At 53.8% G+C, this 17,166-nt stretch overlaps 1 protein-coding gene across 1 annotated transcript in view; it reads left to right on the forward strand.

Annotated features, from left to right (window-relative positions):
• Positions 1–17,166, forward strand: part of VAC14 (VAC14 component of PIKFYVE complex) — a 65,887-nt gene that overhangs the window by 39,663 nt on the left and 9,058 nt on the right. The window contains exon 14 of the mRNA XM_064459218.1: positions 2,608–2,740. Coding sequence (XP_064315288.1) covers positions 2,608–2,740 — 133 coding nt within the window. The remainder of the gene's footprint in view (positions 1–2,607; positions 2,741–17,166) is intronic.

A 17,166-nucleotide genomic window follows, 5' to 3' on the forward strand; every position in this document is an offset into this window, starting at 1 on the left:
GCTGGTGGGAATGAAGGTGTGATGTCCTGCCTGCTGCTTGCTCTTGGGTTGCAGCACAGCTCTGGTTTGGATGCCTCAGCACTGCTGACAAAACAGACAGAAAATATCGCTTTTGCAACTTCGGAAGACGGTTTCCATCTGCTCTTCACCTCCCCTCCCCACCCTCAGAACCAGAAAGAAAACCACCGCTTGCTTTTGAGGCTCTGCCCACAGTAGAGGCTGGGGGATGCAAGACTGAGCTGCAGGTGGGCACGGTGGGAAAGCAGAGCTGCTCCGTGTCACCATGTCGGGACCCTGTCTCTTCTCAACCCACTTTTGAGCAGTGCTGAGCAGCTGTAGTGACGACACATGAGGCACGGCTGTATTTTCACACTGGGTACTCCCTGCCTTCAAACAAAAGCACCTTTGTTTTGGAGCGCATGGGCTCAGCTAGATCCTATTTGGTTTTTTGCCCAGATCATCTTCCCTGCAGCTGAGGGGAAACACGACGCTACAGCAAACACTTGTGCTCTGGGAGAAGCCTGCTTCAAAGGCTGGTTTGGGGTTTCGGGTGCACCAAGGCAGGGTGAACCCATGGTTCCAGTGGGGACGAGACACCAGGTTCTGGTCTGGATGACCTTGTATTTTATTTTCCTTTTTCCTTGGCTGTGTATGTTCTCTTGGATGCTAAATCCAAGCCCAGGGAAACTGCCCTGGCTGAGCCCACATCTGCATCTCTGTGTATCACTGGGACAGGCAGGGTGGAAAACAGCCCAGTGGCTTTTCCGTCAGCTTTCCTGGGCTTTGGTGGCTTGATTGCATCTCTAATTGGCTGCTCCATGCTCTGCTGAGTCTCGGTAGAAGCAGACAAGGTACATAAATCAAACTCTTTAGGTTTCTTTCAGCAATCTGATGGAAATACTGGCTGTTCTTGGGATGGGGGGAATAACCTTTGGGGTGCTTGTGTGTGCCAGCTTCCTTCCTTACCATGATCTTTCTATAGGAGAAGTTAAGGGAGAGAGCTCTTCTTCTTGCAAACTCATCTTTAAAACCCTCTCTTCAAACATTTGTTTTGAGCACTGTCCTGCTAAACAAACCATCTCCTCTGTAGTTTCACTGTGGGAAAAGCAATCTTTACCTGCCAGCTACCTGCATTTGTGGGTTTGAAGGAATATTTTTTCTAATGCTCTCTGCATACCCTGAGCTGGGAGATGCCCCTTTGCTAGCCCTCCATGGCTACCCACCCTGCAAATAGTCATGGACCAAGTTAGCACATTTTACCAAGTGGGTTCCTTGTAGCAGCAAGAGCCGCCCACAGCAGCAGCCTCTGCTCCCCGCCTGCACGTCACAACCTGCAGCACTGTTTGCTGTTGCACGAGCAATAGGAGCTCAACAAGCCTGAATTTATAGCCCTGAGAGGTGCAGAGGGGGATGCTGGCCACTTGGCAGAGGCTATGAGCAGAGGCTTGCCAGCTCTAGATGCCCTGCATGACAGGAGGGTGCAAAACATCCCTGCGCTGTACTGCTAGAAATCCTTTGGCCCCAAGCAAAGTGCCTAAGTAGAAAACATGAAAGAGCCTTGCATGCTGGAAATGCATTGGGTCTGGGTGTGTCAGAGCACATCTGAGCACACTGTCTCTCCTTGCCATCTCTGCTCGCCATCTCTCCTCTGCTTTCACACCCTCACCCTTCCCTCTGGCCAGGGCACTTCTCACACCCTCTTTGCTTGGAGAGTCCAGACACTCTCATTACCTGTAATCTTCTGCCTTTGAGACTCACAAATGTGACCAGTGGTAGCTGCTGCCTCGAAATGATACCTTGTCTGCCTCTGGGCAGAAACCATGGCTGCTGCAGAAGCAGCAAGCTGGTTTGTGCCCCAACCCAGCAGGCACTCCAGCAGCAGGGGTGCTCCTTCGTGCCAGTCCCCCTTCCCCAACCTTCAGCTGCTTTTGTTACAGAGGGTTTTTGCAAACAGAGAACAAATCAAAAAACTGTTTTTTGGTATAATCTCTAAGCCTGGAGCTCTGCTGTGGTTTGACTGGTATTTTATGCTAGCCCTGGGGCACATTGTATGTGACACTGTTACACCAAGTGGTTCCTGCTCAGGGGAAATCACATCACCAAGCGTAAACTGGTGGCTATGCATGACCCAGGATTGAACGTGTGTGTCTGCCACTACATGTATGCTGGATTCAGGGCATCTGTGGCATGTGGGACTGGATTAAAGGCTCTTCAACTCACCAGCAATCTGGTTTTTGGGATGAGCCATATCCAAGGAGACAGGATTGCCTGTTGATCTAGAGCCTCAGTCACCCTTGTACTATCGTATACTGAAGCTGAATGGTTCTGGGAGGATCTCCCAAAAAGCCCGTTTCATCCCCACATGCTGCTTCAGGGGCTCGGACCACCACAAGATGCTTTCCCCTGGGGTGGAGAGAGCTGCAGCAGGGCTGGCTCTGGTTGGACTGAGCAGATGTGTTTATACGAGGCTTGGAAATCTTTTCATGCCCCAACCCTCCTTTGCCAAGTGCTGCGAATGTATTTTGGGTGTCTGCTCTCTGATTGAGCCTGCTTTGGCAAGAGGACCCTGGCTGCTCTAATTTTCTCTCCCTTCCCCTGCCGCCTCAGGTACAAAAAGCCTGGAGTGCTCACCCTCCACCCCCACCATGAACTCCTACTTCTACAAGTTCATGATCAACCTGCTCAAGCGCTTCAGCAGCGAACGGAAACTCCTGGAGACCAGAGGAGCCTTCATCATCAGGTCAGAGCATCCCACCAGCCTCACTGAAGCCCCCAAGCACCCCCCAGCTAGGGTGGACTGGGAATGATGGGGTCAAGCAGCCCGAGCACCAAGCTCCCTTGGAGCCAAAAGCATTTCTACAAGCTTCCCTCACTTGCCAGGAGACAGTTCTGGAGCAAACAGGACTTGCCTTTCACATGTCGAGGCACCATATTTCTCGCTCCCATCCCCAGAGGCAAAGTAGCTCCTTATTAAATAGCATTGTCAGAGCCCGTTTCGTTAAGAAACTACTAGACCAGCCAGAGCATGAAGGCTGGTTTGGGCTTGGGGTGCCAAGTTGAGTGAATCCCTCCACTGGCTCGGCGCAATGCTTGCGCAGCAAAAGCCTCATCCTCCAAAGCTGTGTGTTTTGGTGCTCTGAGTTGGTAGGTTTTGCTTTGGCTTTTTAAGGAACTGCAGTGGAGGCTGGAAAGCCAAGCGTCGTGGCAGCTGGCAGGGCATCATATTTAATGCAATGAAATCTGGGGCAAGGGACACCAATTCCTCGGCTCACTGGGAAATAATGAGCTTAACAGTTGAGATGAGGTAGAGAAACGGATGAGGAGGTTGGTGGGAGGAGTGGGTAGGACCCTGGGTTTTCCTCCCTTGCTTTCAGGGAGGTGGCATCAAAATGAGCATGGGAAGAGCATGAAACCCAAGCCATGCTCCCATAGGAGAAGAGAGCTGCCTCTTTGAAATTGGAGGGGTACCCAAGGTACAGATGGGGGGGTCCCATCACTGCGATAGAAAATAAAGCATGCAGGGCTCTCGAAATCTGCTAAGCCAAGGTGGGTGTTGAGTTGTACCTGCTTGGGCAGCAGTTTGTGCCCAAGTCTTCGGGCAGCCCAAGTCCGTGCCAAAAAGTTGCTGCCAAATTCATCCCGTGAGCTGTGAATGTTGAGGCAAAGAATGGCAGGTTGCAAAAATGAGTTGAAACACAGGCAGGGCAGGACTGCAGCCGGAGTTCGGGCTGCAGTGCAAGGATTTCAGAGGTTTCCCCCACTTGCATTAAATTTTAAAGTAATACATTTCATTCCCCCCAAAAAAAAAAATCTAGCTGACCATATGTTTTCTTGCTTCTGGTAGAAGTCTGGAAATGTTGAGTTTAATTATATGGGGATCTAAGAATAAGACAGAAAATATCCCTCCCACTCATAGTGTCCCCTCTGTTCTCCTCAGCCTGCGCAGCCCCTGGTTTGAGCAACCCTTGGCAGGGGGAGCAGCCTATTCCTTGTTAGGGGAGCAGGGCAGTTAGAGCAATGGTGAGCCTGGGCAGGGTCCCATTTAAAAGCTCACTCATATCATGGCCACCTCAAGTTCTTCCCTCCGGCTCTGGCAGGATAAGCCTTGGCTGGCAGAGCCGGCTTTCCCAGCAGAGAGCCGGCAGTGTGGTGGGACCGGCTCGCGGCAGCTCAGCAAGCCAGGGCTTTTTACAGTGACTCATGCCCTAAAAAATCTGGTAAAGGAAAAAAAAAAAAAAAAAAAGAAAGAAAGACTGTCCTTTGTCAAGTCACATTGGGGCTCACATGGGGTAGATGCAGGTCTGGAGCCTAAGTGGTGGTAAGCCATGCCCTCAGGTACTAGTGATTAACTCTGAAACCTACTGATGGTGTTGAAGTGCTGGTGTTAACTACATCTCTCTGCTGCCTCCAGAAAAAGCAAGATGGGAATAGAGGAGGAAAGCTTTTACAGGACTCTCTGGAAAAGATTGATATCTTGCTGAGAGACCCAGTGAATGTGGGAGCCCCGTGGTGCTATTTTTAGCCACTTTTCAAATTGAAGCCATATGCACGTTCCCACGTTACATCCCTCCCCTGTCCACAAGCCAGTTCAGCTGTTTAGCACAGCAGGGTGAGAAGCCAGCCTCATGTTTGACTTGGGAGATGCTGGTGATGTTTCATCCTGGGCTGGAGAGCACGAGGGGGATGCTTGAGAGACCAGGACAGTGTGTGTTAAAGTGCAGTCCTCCCCCACCACTGGCACAAGCCCTTTGCTCCCTTTGTCCCTGTTATCTTCCCCTCCCCTCTGGGACCACCACTGCCCTTTCTGCTGCCGGACAGCCCACGAATGGCAAAGCATGGAAGGAAAATAGACCTGTTAAGTTTAGGCAATGATTTCCAGCCAAAGGATGGGTGCTCAGGGGAAAGGGAAATGGGGGACAGGGTGTTTATTAAAGCACAGCACAGCAATTTTCCCCATCACGTTGCCAGTGGGCAGGTTCAAAGGTCCATGAGGTCAGGCAGAGGGTCTATGGTTAAAGGAGGTTTATTTTGTAACACAGCTCAGGCTTGTTCATGCCCAGTTGCTGACTCTGAAAGGACTTTAGTCTCTCTGCTGATACATCCTCGGAGTCAGAGGTTATGGTACGTCGTGTGCTTGGGGACAGGAGTGCAGTTTGAGCAGCGATCTCTGCAGGAGCCTGTGGAAGCAGGAATGTTTCTTGCTCTGCAGGGATGTGTGGTCCCTGAGATGCAGAGAGCTGCACCAGTGCCTGCTCGCCACTGGGAGATGGGTGGGAGAGGCACCCACAGCCTTGGTGGACAGAGGTGGGGCTGTGATGGGTGGGTCCCACCATCAGTGAGCCCAGTCCCAAGCTGGGTATCTTGAGGTGGTTTGCCAGAGAAGGCAGGGTGGAGCTAAATGGAAACGCAAACTGCCTTTAAAGTAACAGGCAAACAGCTCCAAAAGCTTCTGTCATTTGTAAGGAAGAACCCAGATCATTTCTTCTCCCTTGCCTGGGACCACGGGGATGGGGGTTAACCCAGCACTGGCACATGGTGCATCTGCCAGTGCTGCTGGTGCATTCAAGAGGCACCCTTGGAGGTGCCCTTCTTGATCTGCCGCCTTCCCCCGTGGGATCCAGCATGACATCACCAAGTCAAACCATGGTGTGATGCCTCATCTGTGCCACCACCCAAGGGGTCCTCATGGAGGGAGAGCCTATGGCCATGGCAAAGCTCACACACTAGGCTGAGCCCCAGCAGGAGGAGAAGGGAAGGAAAGCATCCGGCGAAAGGCTCTTCAAGGCTCTTCAGCACTGCTTAGATGCCTCATGAATGCCTGGGAGAGGGACCCTCCTTGTGAAGGGATGTGCTGAGGGAGCTCCGGTGGTACGAATTACCCTGAGTCCTCCAGAGCAAACCAGGATGACCACCCGACGAGCCCATCACCATCTCCTGTAGAGAAAAGCCATCTCACACTTTCCACCCCTCTCCCCTTGAGGAACTGGAGAGGTGGCAAACCTGCTCCCATGGTCTCTTCCAAGGATTTTTTTGGCTTGACACCAGATTCCTGCATCGCAGCAGATGAGAGTTTCCTTTGGAGGTTGGTTTCACTCACTGTCACTTGTGACTTTTTTTTAGGCTGGAAGCCAGTAAAGTTATTCCACCTTCGAAACTCAGGATTCAAAGCGCTGCTGCCTTCTTTCGAGCCAGGCATGTTTGTGCTCAAAGGTGGCTCCCAAAGGGTTTTGGAGGCAGGAGCATCAGCTGTTGCCTCTCACCTTGATGAGCAGACCCAAGACCTTCCAGCCTTCTCACTAACTGGGAGCTATCTGCCCTAGCTGGCACGTGGCTGTCCTGGACTCAACAGAGCACTTAAGCAAGAAGTGAATACTCACATTCGGCTGCTGGCCTCCTGATGATGGCTTGGCGCACAGAAAAATGCAGATGAGCTTCCAAAGCATCACATGGCTCCTTGGAGAGGCACAGCCATCCTCTGGGCAAGGACCCCGTAGAGGGAAAGCTGCTTGGCCAGTCAGGAGGCAGGCAGCAGAGCACCGCTGAGCACTTCAGCCCACACCAAAGTTTACAGGCTGGATTTAACACTTGCTTGTTGGTACCAGCGCTATGGGATTGGGGGGTTAAGTGAAAGGCTAAGCCCTACCTCCTGGACCTCAGTGTTGCTGCTCAGAGCACAGTGTGAGGATAGTGCTAGCTGCCTGAGCAGCTTGCTCCCCTTGGAAGTAGCCATCTTCACCCTGCTTGTCCCTCCCCGGGGCCAAGTGTGCAGTCCCCATGCTGTCCCTAGGGTGTCTGAGCTTCAGGAGCCAGTTTAGCTCACTAAGCCGAGCCTAGCACCAAAGCAGCTGGCTTTTTGCTGCTCTCTGAGTTGGAGCAGCTCAGGCATTTGTGGCTGATGTACCTTGCCAGGACAGCAAACAAACCCTCTGGGCTACAGGATGTGCTCGAGTGGCTGGAGATGTCCCTGTATATGTTGTATGCAGAAGCTTTGAAGTGCAGGGCTTAACTTTTAAGCCTGGAGAGGCCATTTTCTCACTGAGCGGTGGCACCCTGGGGCACGAGAGGATGCCTGAGTCAGCACTTTGTTCCCTAGGCAGGGGCCCGTGCACAGGGGTTGTCTCAGCTTGTTTTATAGAGCTGTTAAATAAAACTCCCCGCTGCCTAGCACCTTCTCACAGGGCATTTTCGGATGTTAAGCTGTATGGAAGGGTCCCTGGGGTGACTTTTCAGCCACATCCCACGTGATGCACGAGGCAGGGCTTGGCCCTTTGACTGGGGATGGTCCTTGGCTTTTGGGGTGATTTTTTAAACCCTTGGGGGGTGGCCAGGAGGGTGGGCTGGTTCTCCATCCATTCTGGAAGATGTAGGCTGGAGCAGATAAGGTTATTCAGCCAATTTATGGCATTAGACAGAGAGCTGGAGAATCCCAAGTCTTGCGATGGGGCCACGGGTTTAAGACTCCTACAGATGGGAATGGTTCACCTGGCTGGAAATCCTCCTTTTTCCTTGAAGTCTCAAAGCCCTGCCAGGATGAAGCCAGTGGGGAGCTGGATATTGAAGAGGGTAGAGCTGGGGACAAACATTGGATGCATGAAGGGCTTTATGGTGATGCCCTTGGCATGGGGCTGGGGTCACCAGTCCCCTCTTGTTGGGCAGAGAGGGGGCTTTTCTCCTCTGAGAGAGGCTGGGGCTGGCCATGCACCACCTCTTTCTCCCCAAAAAGTAGGGTGGGGGGGAAAGCAAAGTGGGTTTGAACCTGCTAACCAGGATGGGGAACGGGAGAGAGGGGGGACCAGAGGGCCGGCATGTCCTGCGGAGCACAGACATCTGATGCTCTTGGCAGGCAGGCAGTGAGGAGCATGCTAAATTGCTTTTTGCTTGGCCTGCCTTAGCATTCCCAGGGCTGTGCTCTCTGGAGCAGGGTGGAAGGGGGAAGGTGGCCTGCCAGCATCCCAGTAGGGAGGGCTCTGGGGAGGGAGTGGGATGGGGGTTTGGCCACAGGCTCAGAAAGCAAGGGACATGCAGGAGATCCTGTATGGAGCTGGTGGGTGTCTGCTTTGGTGGTAAGGGGTTGCCAAAGCCCCAGGATGCCACCATCCTGCAGTGATTCACTGTCTTCTGTCCCCGTCCTGGCCCCACCCCATCCCATCCTTAACCTCATCCTTTCCTCCTGCTTCGCTGTCCCACCTCCCAGCCCATCACACACCCCTTGCCAGGCAATGCTCAAGAGCTGGGGCTAACCAAAATCCTCCTCTTCTCACAGGCCTGGATGTTCTCAGGCTCCTCTGGACACAAGGTTTGCTTGGCCAAATATCTTGATACCTCCCCATGAGCTGGATGCTCCCAGGGCTGGGATGCAGGATCCCCTCCTGCTCCTCCTTCCTTTGGGTGTGCTGATGCCACCCCGCCCCCTCCAGTGCCAAACCTGTTTCCCAAAAATCCCTCCACCAGCAATAGTTCGGGGCTGGGGGGAGCACGTGTCACCTCTTCCTCTCTCCCACCCTCCATGCCGCTCCATTGCAGAACAAAACTTGCATTTGTTTTCGCAGGAACCATTCAGCTTGTACTCAGCAAAGTGCAAAAAAAAAAAAAAAAAAAAAAAAAAGAAGGGAAAAAAATGCAGCCCCTTTGATAAACTGTGATATGAACTCGGGTAAAATCCAAACAGCTGTGAGTGCTACAAGGGAAGCTTCTGTGTCAGGAGGCAGCGAGCCTGCGAAAATACACTGCTCTGCCTGCCAGGATGCTCGCTGGCTGCCTGCCCTTCTGCTTTAATGAACTGTGTGCACTCCACCCCCCCCTCGTGCCTTGCAGAAAGGAGGAACTGGAGAAAGCTTTTTATTTTTTTTCCACCCATTTGCAAAGCAGAAAGTGAGGCTCCCTCCTGCCCAAGGCCCCAGCTGGGCGCAGGGCGATGGAGCAGGGCAGTGAGCATCCCTGGCTCTGCACTGAGGTCTGTGGGCTTCTCCTTGTACACCTCCAGCTCATTCCTCTGTGCTTCCCTTTAGCCCCTACCTGCTCCCCAAAATCTCCTCTCCCCACCTCCACCTGCACCGTACAATGGGATGGGAAACTCCATGTGCAGAGATCCAGAGTGGCATTTTAGTGGCATGGGGACATCCAGGCTCTGCTTTTATATGTCCTCCCACTGCCCCAGCCGGGCATGGGCTCCTCTCGGGCTTTGATGTGAATTTGGGGTGGGAGCTAGCAATGCCGCTGTACCTCTGAAATCTGTACCAGCTCTCAGATTGCCGATATTATATTGTGCAATGGGCTCCGCAAGCCCAAGGGAGCATGTGCTTAATGAGGTTTTAATTCACCGAGACTATGGGCCATCATGCTGGGCTCTCTGATACCCACCACAGCATCTTGGAGTGGGAGCTGGAGGTTGGAGGAAGGCGAGGGAACCCTATTTCCCCCGGGCTAGAGGTTGGATCCAGGGTTGCAATGCACTGGGAGCCATCAGCAGCATGACCTTTGCAATGGAAAAGCCAGGTTGCTCTGCCTAAGGGTGAGACAGCAGGAGCTGGGACAGCCCCTGCCCATGCCCTCCTGGGGCTGGATCCCCAGGGAAGGATGGGAGATGCCTCCACTGAACCCTGGAGGCTGGAGAAGCCAGCCAGGGGGAGACCAGCCCCTGGGAATGAGCTTGTTGTCCTAGCCATCAAAGCTGCTCTGGGACTGGCCGTACTCAGAGCTGCCTGGAAGGATTTGATGGGTTTTCCTGTAGAAAAATGGGAACCACATGTGAGCAGCAGCACCGGAGTGGGCTGGGACTAATTCAGGTCAGCCAGAGGGTGGAGGGGAGGAAGGGGAAGTGTGCACAGGGGAGGAAAATCCTCCCAAAATGGCCACGTTCCTTCAAAGGGCAGGTCCCAAGAGAGGAATATTTGGTCCGTCCCAGCACTTTCCCTGGCATCCCAGCAGGAGCACATCACCAGGACCGGAAAAGCAGGCTGGGGAAGTGGGGAGCCGGGAAAAGTTGGGCTGCATGGCAGAGAGAGGAGCCCATAACTCCCATGCTTTCTAACAATCACATTCCCTGGAGCAGGGCTTCAGCATGAGCAGCTTCCAAGGTGTCTCCCAAATTTTCCAGCTGATGGCGTAAGGACCCTTGTCGTGGGGAGGTGATAGTGCAGACGAGGGGGATGGTTTTGGCTGTTAGCTGCTAAATTAATCTGTCTGATCCTATCGGTCGGGGCTTGGAGGTTCTGGTGGTGTTTCCTTCTCTTGCTCTGCAAATGTGACATCTTGTTTTATTCATCTCCATGGAGGCAAAAGCCAGGACAGGGAGTCTGGGAGAGGCTGGATAACAGCATTTTTCCCCTGTGTCTCTTACAAGGGATCTTGCCTGAAATTATCCCCAAGGCACAGGGCACACTCGGTTAAAAACCTCAAGGCAGGGCTGAGTGTTTTGCCTCCTGCTGCTCTCACCAAGGGATTTTTCCATTCCTGGCTGCTTTCAAGCATCTCTCTCCACCGGCGATGGGCATGCAGCCCTCCCTCCTCACGCACCACCCACTGATTGCAGGCACAAGCGGCAGGTGAGTGAGGATGCTCTGGCACTTTGCACAGTCATTTTTCCACAGGTTTCCAGCAAAGGTAGATGTGCAAGGCTAGATGCTGCCCTGGGAAGCACTACCCCAGCTGCAGGCTCCATAGCTCCCATCAGCGGATCCAGCCAGGCTCTCTGGGATGGGATGTCCCAGGATGGGACATTTTTAACTCCCCACTGAAAGCATGGAGCTGTGCAAAAGCCACTCTGGTTGGAGCTCCTTCCCTTTGGTGCTTCTTCCCTTTGGTGCATGGGCTGCTCCCGGTGCTCAGCTGTGCGTGGAGCAGGTCCCCTTGTAGTATCAGGTGCTCTTAGGGTGCTCGCGCTGCAGGGAGCATCCAGCTGCTCTCCCCTCACAGATCTGCAGGCCATGGAGGGTTAGGGGGAGCAAGGCTCCTTAGGCTGCATCCCCCCTTGGGATCCCTCCAGGCATCCCAGCTGCAAAGGCAGGGCACATGTTGGGATCCAACCCGTGATGCCAAAAGGCAGTGAGAGGCGGCAGGCATGGAGGCAAACCCAGCAGTAAAGCCTAAATAACATAAATGGGGGTGTTTTCTTAGCTGGCACTCTGGAATCCGAAGTGTGGCTGGGCTCTCTGAGTTACTTGCAGGCACCTCCTTTCCTGAGCTTTTGGATGTGGTCTCGTGTCCCCTTTCCTCCTGCTCCTTCTGTCCCTTCTCCCCAAAGTCACAGGAGGTTTAGCACGGCCTCGGGTGCATCTGCATCTGGATTTGAGCCGGGAGAGCAAAATACAGCCAGTTTGCTCAAGCAAAGCAAGGGAAAAGTCAACAGCAGGTCCAGGGTTGAGGTCCAAGTCGAGATATTAGCAGAAGAGACGAGAGCTGGGGCACGCTCGTCCCTGAGCCAGGCCAACGAGTCCCCACCTGCTGCCACCCGTGGGATGCTGCCACCCCCTTTCAGTCCCTTTTTTCTTTCCATTTGGAAAGCTTGACCCTCAAACATGCAATGTATTCCAGCCATACTCCACCTGCCAACTGGTCCCTCCGCTTTCAGAGGTCTAGGGATATCCAGTGGGACCATCTTCCCCAACATTTGCCTCCCCTATGGGGAGGATGCAAAGGCTCCTCCACCTCTGGGACAGCAACCTGTTCCTCAGCCATGCTTTTAGGAGCAAAAATACTTTTATTTCTTCATCTTAAAGCAAAGCTATGGGGAAGGAAGTGGAAGGGCGAGTACAGGAACCACAGCTCACATCTCTTTGAAAGCTGTGCATGCCCCAAACCAGATCAGCCTCTCCCAGCTCCTGTTGTCGCTGCCTTGCACCCGCTCCTTTAACCTATTTTATTTGCTGCAAAGGGAAATTATAGGGAGAGAAATAAGGCGCTTGTCAGTTTTCTTGAAAATTAGGCCACAGCTGTCAGCCTGAAAGGGAAGCATACATCTCAAAGGAAGGATCTGCTGCAGCTTTACGCATCTCCCCCCATTCCCAGCCAGCCCCTACCCCTTCTCCCCTTCAGAATAGGGATGTTTGCCTGAAAACATCGCTGCCTGTCCCCCTCTGGGGTCAGACTCTGGAGGGCTTGGTTGAATGTGAGTCGTTCCCCTCAGCTGGGGAGGTGGGCTGGAGCAAGGGTTTCTCCTCTTGCAGGCAGGTGGTGATGGAGCCAGCGTTTAGGCTTTGCCAGGCACATGCTGTAATGCTGCTGCCTGTGCCTCCCACCTGGGGCTTGAAGCTCCAAGAGTCCAGGGTGAGACTTGCATTTGCCGTCCATTTTGCCATCGAGTCATTGGCAAGTTTAAAAGTTGAAGAGATGCCTCGGGGGTTATATTTTTTTCCTTCTTGGAGAATTCAGAGGGGAAAAGCTGCCTGTTTTCCAGGTGAGCCTCCTGTAGATGCTCAGATGTTCCTACAGTATCTTGTAAGCTTTGCAGGTCCTCAATGACTGCATACTTGGGGGCAGAATAACCTTATCCATGGGTCACAGTAAGGTTTCCTCAAGGAGACTCCTAGGGCACACTAACGTGGGCAGCTGGAGGCTGGTGCTGGATGTGGGCTTCCCCTTGGAGGAGTTGTCACGTTCCGCATAAGAGTTGGGCAATGCCTTGGGCTGAGTGGACAGTTAAGTTTCCAAATTTAGTTATCTTTTAGCTTCTGGCTCATCCCAGAGGATATTAGCAGTTGATCATCTTCTGTGCTGAATATGATCAGAAGGAGAAATTGAAGAAGTTTGAAGAATCTTCTTCTGAAGAAACTCCTCCTTTGTACAGGCCTGTTTTGCCCTCCTGTTTGGTATGGAGCTGTGGGTATTCCACAGATCTCAGAGCCCAGAGGTGCTGGATATCTGCTTTATAAACTGAAGGTGACCTCTTTGAAGGGCTCTGTTTTCCACACAGCCAGCATCCAGGGTGGAGACAAGGCTGGGTCCATCACGAGTCAAGGTGAACGTGCCCCCGAGGTAACTCACAGCTTTGGTAGGTGGGTGAGCAGTGAGGAAGCCATCCTGCCAGCTGGGACAGGGACCTCCCAGCAGTCTTGGTGTCCAAGGGGAGCATTCTGAGGAGCAGAAGCTAAGGGCTGAGACTCTGCAGGATCGAGATGCTGAAGGGAAGAAGATTTGAGCATGACTCTGTCCATGCCCATGGCAGTTCTCTAACCACTGGCACATTGTCTGTGCCCAGCACAGCATCGCCAAGCTGTCCCTGGGGCAGCAAGTGGGTCCAAGTACAGAGAGTGTTCAGGGCAGCTGGATTTGGGCTGCTTTCCCTGTGAAATAGGGATTGTGCAATTGCACCGTGGGATTCTTCTTTCCTCCTCCTGTGAGTATCTCCTGGCTGTTACAGTCAAGCCTTGCAGTATAAGTATACAAGAGGTTTGGTTTCCATAAGCTCATCAGACTTGTATAGAGACCCCTGGATTTCAGCATGGTGGTCCTAAATGGGAGGAACCTCTTGGGAAGTCCCCATGTCCACGATGTCCCCGAGGTGGCTTTTTGCCCCAGCTGCAATCTCCCAAAGCCTGGCAGCATTGGCTCCAGGGAGCTGCTGGCTTTCCCCTGGCTTGATATTGCTTGTCCCACCTACGGAAGGGGGTTCTGGTTTGCAGAGGGGAGCGGAGATGAGGCCTTACAGCAGTGCCGTGCTCCTCTCGGGGATCCGCCTCGGTTGCTCTGGGGTCCCTGGGGAGCACATTATGGAGGAAATGGCCCCAGCCCCGTGCCAAACTGGCACCACGGCTTCTTTAGCAAGTTGTCATGCTGATGGCGTCTGCCAAGCAGATGCTCCGTGGGAGGTTTTTCTTCTTTGCAGTGAAACACTCTGCACCTTTCCCTTTTCAAGTGAAAGCATTGCTGGACTTGTCTTTGGCTTCCTGAGATCCACACATCTCCTCCCCAGATCCACATATCTCCTCCTGGGATCTGCACATCTCTGGTCTGCAGCTTTCACGGAGTTTCCCAGGGTAACTTGATAACCATAACAAGAAACCACGGCTGACAAGGTTGAAAAGAAAGTTCAGGCTTTTTTGCACATGAAACTAGGTCTCTCAGACACCCTCCCTTTGATCCAACACTCGTGTTCCTGGATGACCTGACATCTCAAAGAGCAGGAACCTGAACATCAGAACATGAAGAAGAGTCCAAAAGCTGCGTGAAGAAGGAGGTGTAAGTCCAGCTTTTGCTCACATTGTCTTCCTGGCTGCAGCAGGCTCTTTGCTCACCTGGGGCGAGCTGTGACGGCTCCTGGCTCCAGAGCTGGTCTTCCCAAGGACTTGTCCGTGCTGTTCTGGGCTCTCCTTGGCTGGGTTGTACTTTGTGGCTTCCCATATCCAGCAGATGCTGATGCTCCACCATGTATCTCGCTCCATCTCAGTGCCTGCAGCCCATCCCCAGGAGCCAGACCTCACCAGGTCCTCCCCATCTCTTGACAAGGACCCACACTCATTAGGGAAACATGCTGGCAGAGGCTGGCTTTGAGATGGGAATGGGTGGCTCGGAGAGAGGAGATGGGAGGGGGCAGAGGGCCCTTCTGCCTCCTACAGAAGGAGCCCCGCTTCTCCTAAAGTTCCCAAACCTTTCACAATCCCTTACATGAAATGCTCTGAATCTTGCAAGTGGGAGCTGCTGGGGTTACCATGGTTTTCCTTGCCCGGAGGAGTGGCTCCAGAGCTTGGATTCAGCAAAGGCAGGGAGAAAAATGGAGGACTGGGATTTTTCTTCACTGCTGTGGTGGGGAAGGATAGGGGAATGGCATCCTCCTGCCTTCCCCGCTCTCTCCTCCCTCTCCCCTCCGTCCTAATTTTATCTGTGAGGCTGCTTCCTCTGCAAATTCCTAAAGGATCCCAGCTGCTGGGCTGGGCTGGGGATGCTGCTTTTCCCAGCAGGAGGATTTCAGGGGGACAGGGACGGGCATTACGGGGGCTGCAGGTCCCCTGGGGTGGGTGGGTTGAGCCAGGGTATCTCCTGGGGAGCTGGAAGCAGGGAGGAAGGGTGGCGGAAAGCCTTGGGGAGGAGAGGGGAAGGGAGCAGAGGAAGAGGAGGGTGGGGAGGAAGGATGGAGGGGCTCTGCCCTCCTTGTAGCCATGGGAGAGGTGGTGGTCCGGGCTGAGCCAAAAAGTGGAGCAGAGCCCCTCGGAGCATCGCTTCTCCCAGCCTTGGCCAGCTCCTCCTTCCCCAGCTCTGGCTCTGTCCCAGTTGCTGGAAGTGGGACAAGAAAAGATCCTCTCCCTGCTGGGACCCTGTGTCTGCCCAGAGCTAATAAGCAAATCACTGGTGCTTAATGAAGAAACACCTGCTTAACTGAACACAGCAGGACCGTACTCAGCATGGCCAGGCAACGGGAGGGGGCCAGCGACACTCCCCCGTGCAGGGCTCTCTGCAGGTCCTAGTGGAGGAGACAGTGTCTCCATCTGCAGTGGGACTGGATTTCATCTTTTTTTCTTTTTTATTTTATGGGAAATCAGATTTTTGCCACCTTCAAGCATTGGACTGCCCCGACCCTTTGTTGCCCCATTCCTGCATGGTGGCTCCGGGCAGGGGACGGAGCTCAAGTGGTTAAAGGGACAAGCAGGCGGGATGGGAGCGCCAACAGCTCCCTGAAACGATGATGTTTAGATTAGCCGGGTTTCCAGGCATCGTGCTGTCAAAGCAAGAGGGCTGGGAGGGAGGCTGGGGCTTGCCCTTAATTGGAGATGTGGCTCTGAAGCTGCCCTGTTGCTCTGACATCCCCTGGGCTCCGGCATGCGGCCCCCACAGCAGCTCCCTGCCCTGGGGTTTTTGGCTTATCCCTGTACAAGACTACCTGATCCTGCCCCACTGATCGTTAGTGTGGTGGGAATTCATTGCTCGATTGACATTGCTGCACTGGCAACTCAGTGGCTGCCAGATCAGAGGGGGCTGTTGGGCTTAATGGGGTGCTGCTGGGGTGCAGCGTGAGGACAGGGGGCAGACCCTGGGGTAGCATGGGGATGGAAAGCTGGTGGTGACCTCCTTGGCTCTTCCCTTGGTTGGCATCAGCTTGCCAAGGGGTTCTTGAGGCTAGGGGAAGGGCAGGGTCCTGTCCCCATGGCAGGAGCTGGACATGACCTGCTCAGTCCCCTGGGAGCCCCACTGCGACTCAGCCCTGTCCAAGGCAGTGGGCGGGAGGGATGTCCCCCATTGCCATGCTGCAGGCAGGCACTGCCTCCCATTTGCCCACAGCCACAGTCCTTGGCTCTGTTGGAAAGGCTTGAATAACCCTTTTAATTTAAGGAGTGGCCTAAATACTGCACTTCATTATCACCGCCATGTGCCTGTGCCAATGGCTGCCTAACATCTCGGTGATGCAGTGCAGTGATGCTCTGCAGGTGCTGCCTCCCCAGGGACGCTTCTTCTTCCCCTCCTCTCCCTTGCTGGGAGGTCTCTGGGGACTCGCTGGGTCCCTGTGGGCCAGGGGACAGGCATGGGGATGCACGTCTCACCCACAGGGATGCAGGGAGAGCCCTGGGGAGAGGCATCTTGCTGGGATGATGCTTTGCAGGGAGTTAGCTGGCTCCATCCATTGTCATATCAAAGCACAGGCAGGTGGATGGATGAGTGAGCCACAGCCAGCCCCGTTAGTAACTGGGGGTTTAAGTCTTATAGTTAGGCTGTGTGTTTATATATTTATGGTGTGTGTATATATATATTTACGGGGTATGTATATATACACACACATATTTATGGGATGTATTTCTCTGGGGTGTATATATCTGGGGGAGATATATATATATATGTATTTATGGGGTGTATGTGTCTGGGGTGTACATATCTGGGGTATGGTTCCTGCTCACTGTCCCCTCTGCCCCGTCCCCTTCCGCAGCTACCCCTCTGGCATCTCGGCTGCTGCCTGGTTAGTTTGGAGCCACCTGTCCCCTGTATGGCCCCGTGCCCTGCCTCCTCCCACAGCCAGCATCACGTTCCCCTCGTGCCATCAAAGCCTCCCCGGGGATCAGCTCTGGGGGACCCCTCCCGTCCCACCAGCAGCCGCCTGGCGCTAGCAGTTGGGCTCAGCTGCTGGCTGCTGTCACAGAAGCCAGCAGCTGCATGGTCAGACACTTGGCCCCTCCTTTGGGGACCACTTTTGGGGTCTGCCAACCAAGGGGTTTCAGGAAGGAGTCTGGGGTCTCTGACTGCATT

This window comes from Phalacrocorax carbo, chromosome 8 (genome assembly GCF_963921805.1).
Source record: "Phalacrocorax carbo chromosome 8, bPhaCar2.1, whole genome shotgun sequence".
Classification (NCBI taxonomy): Eukaryota; Metazoa; Chordata; class Aves; order Suliformes; family Phalacrocoracidae; genus Phalacrocorax; species Phalacrocorax carbo.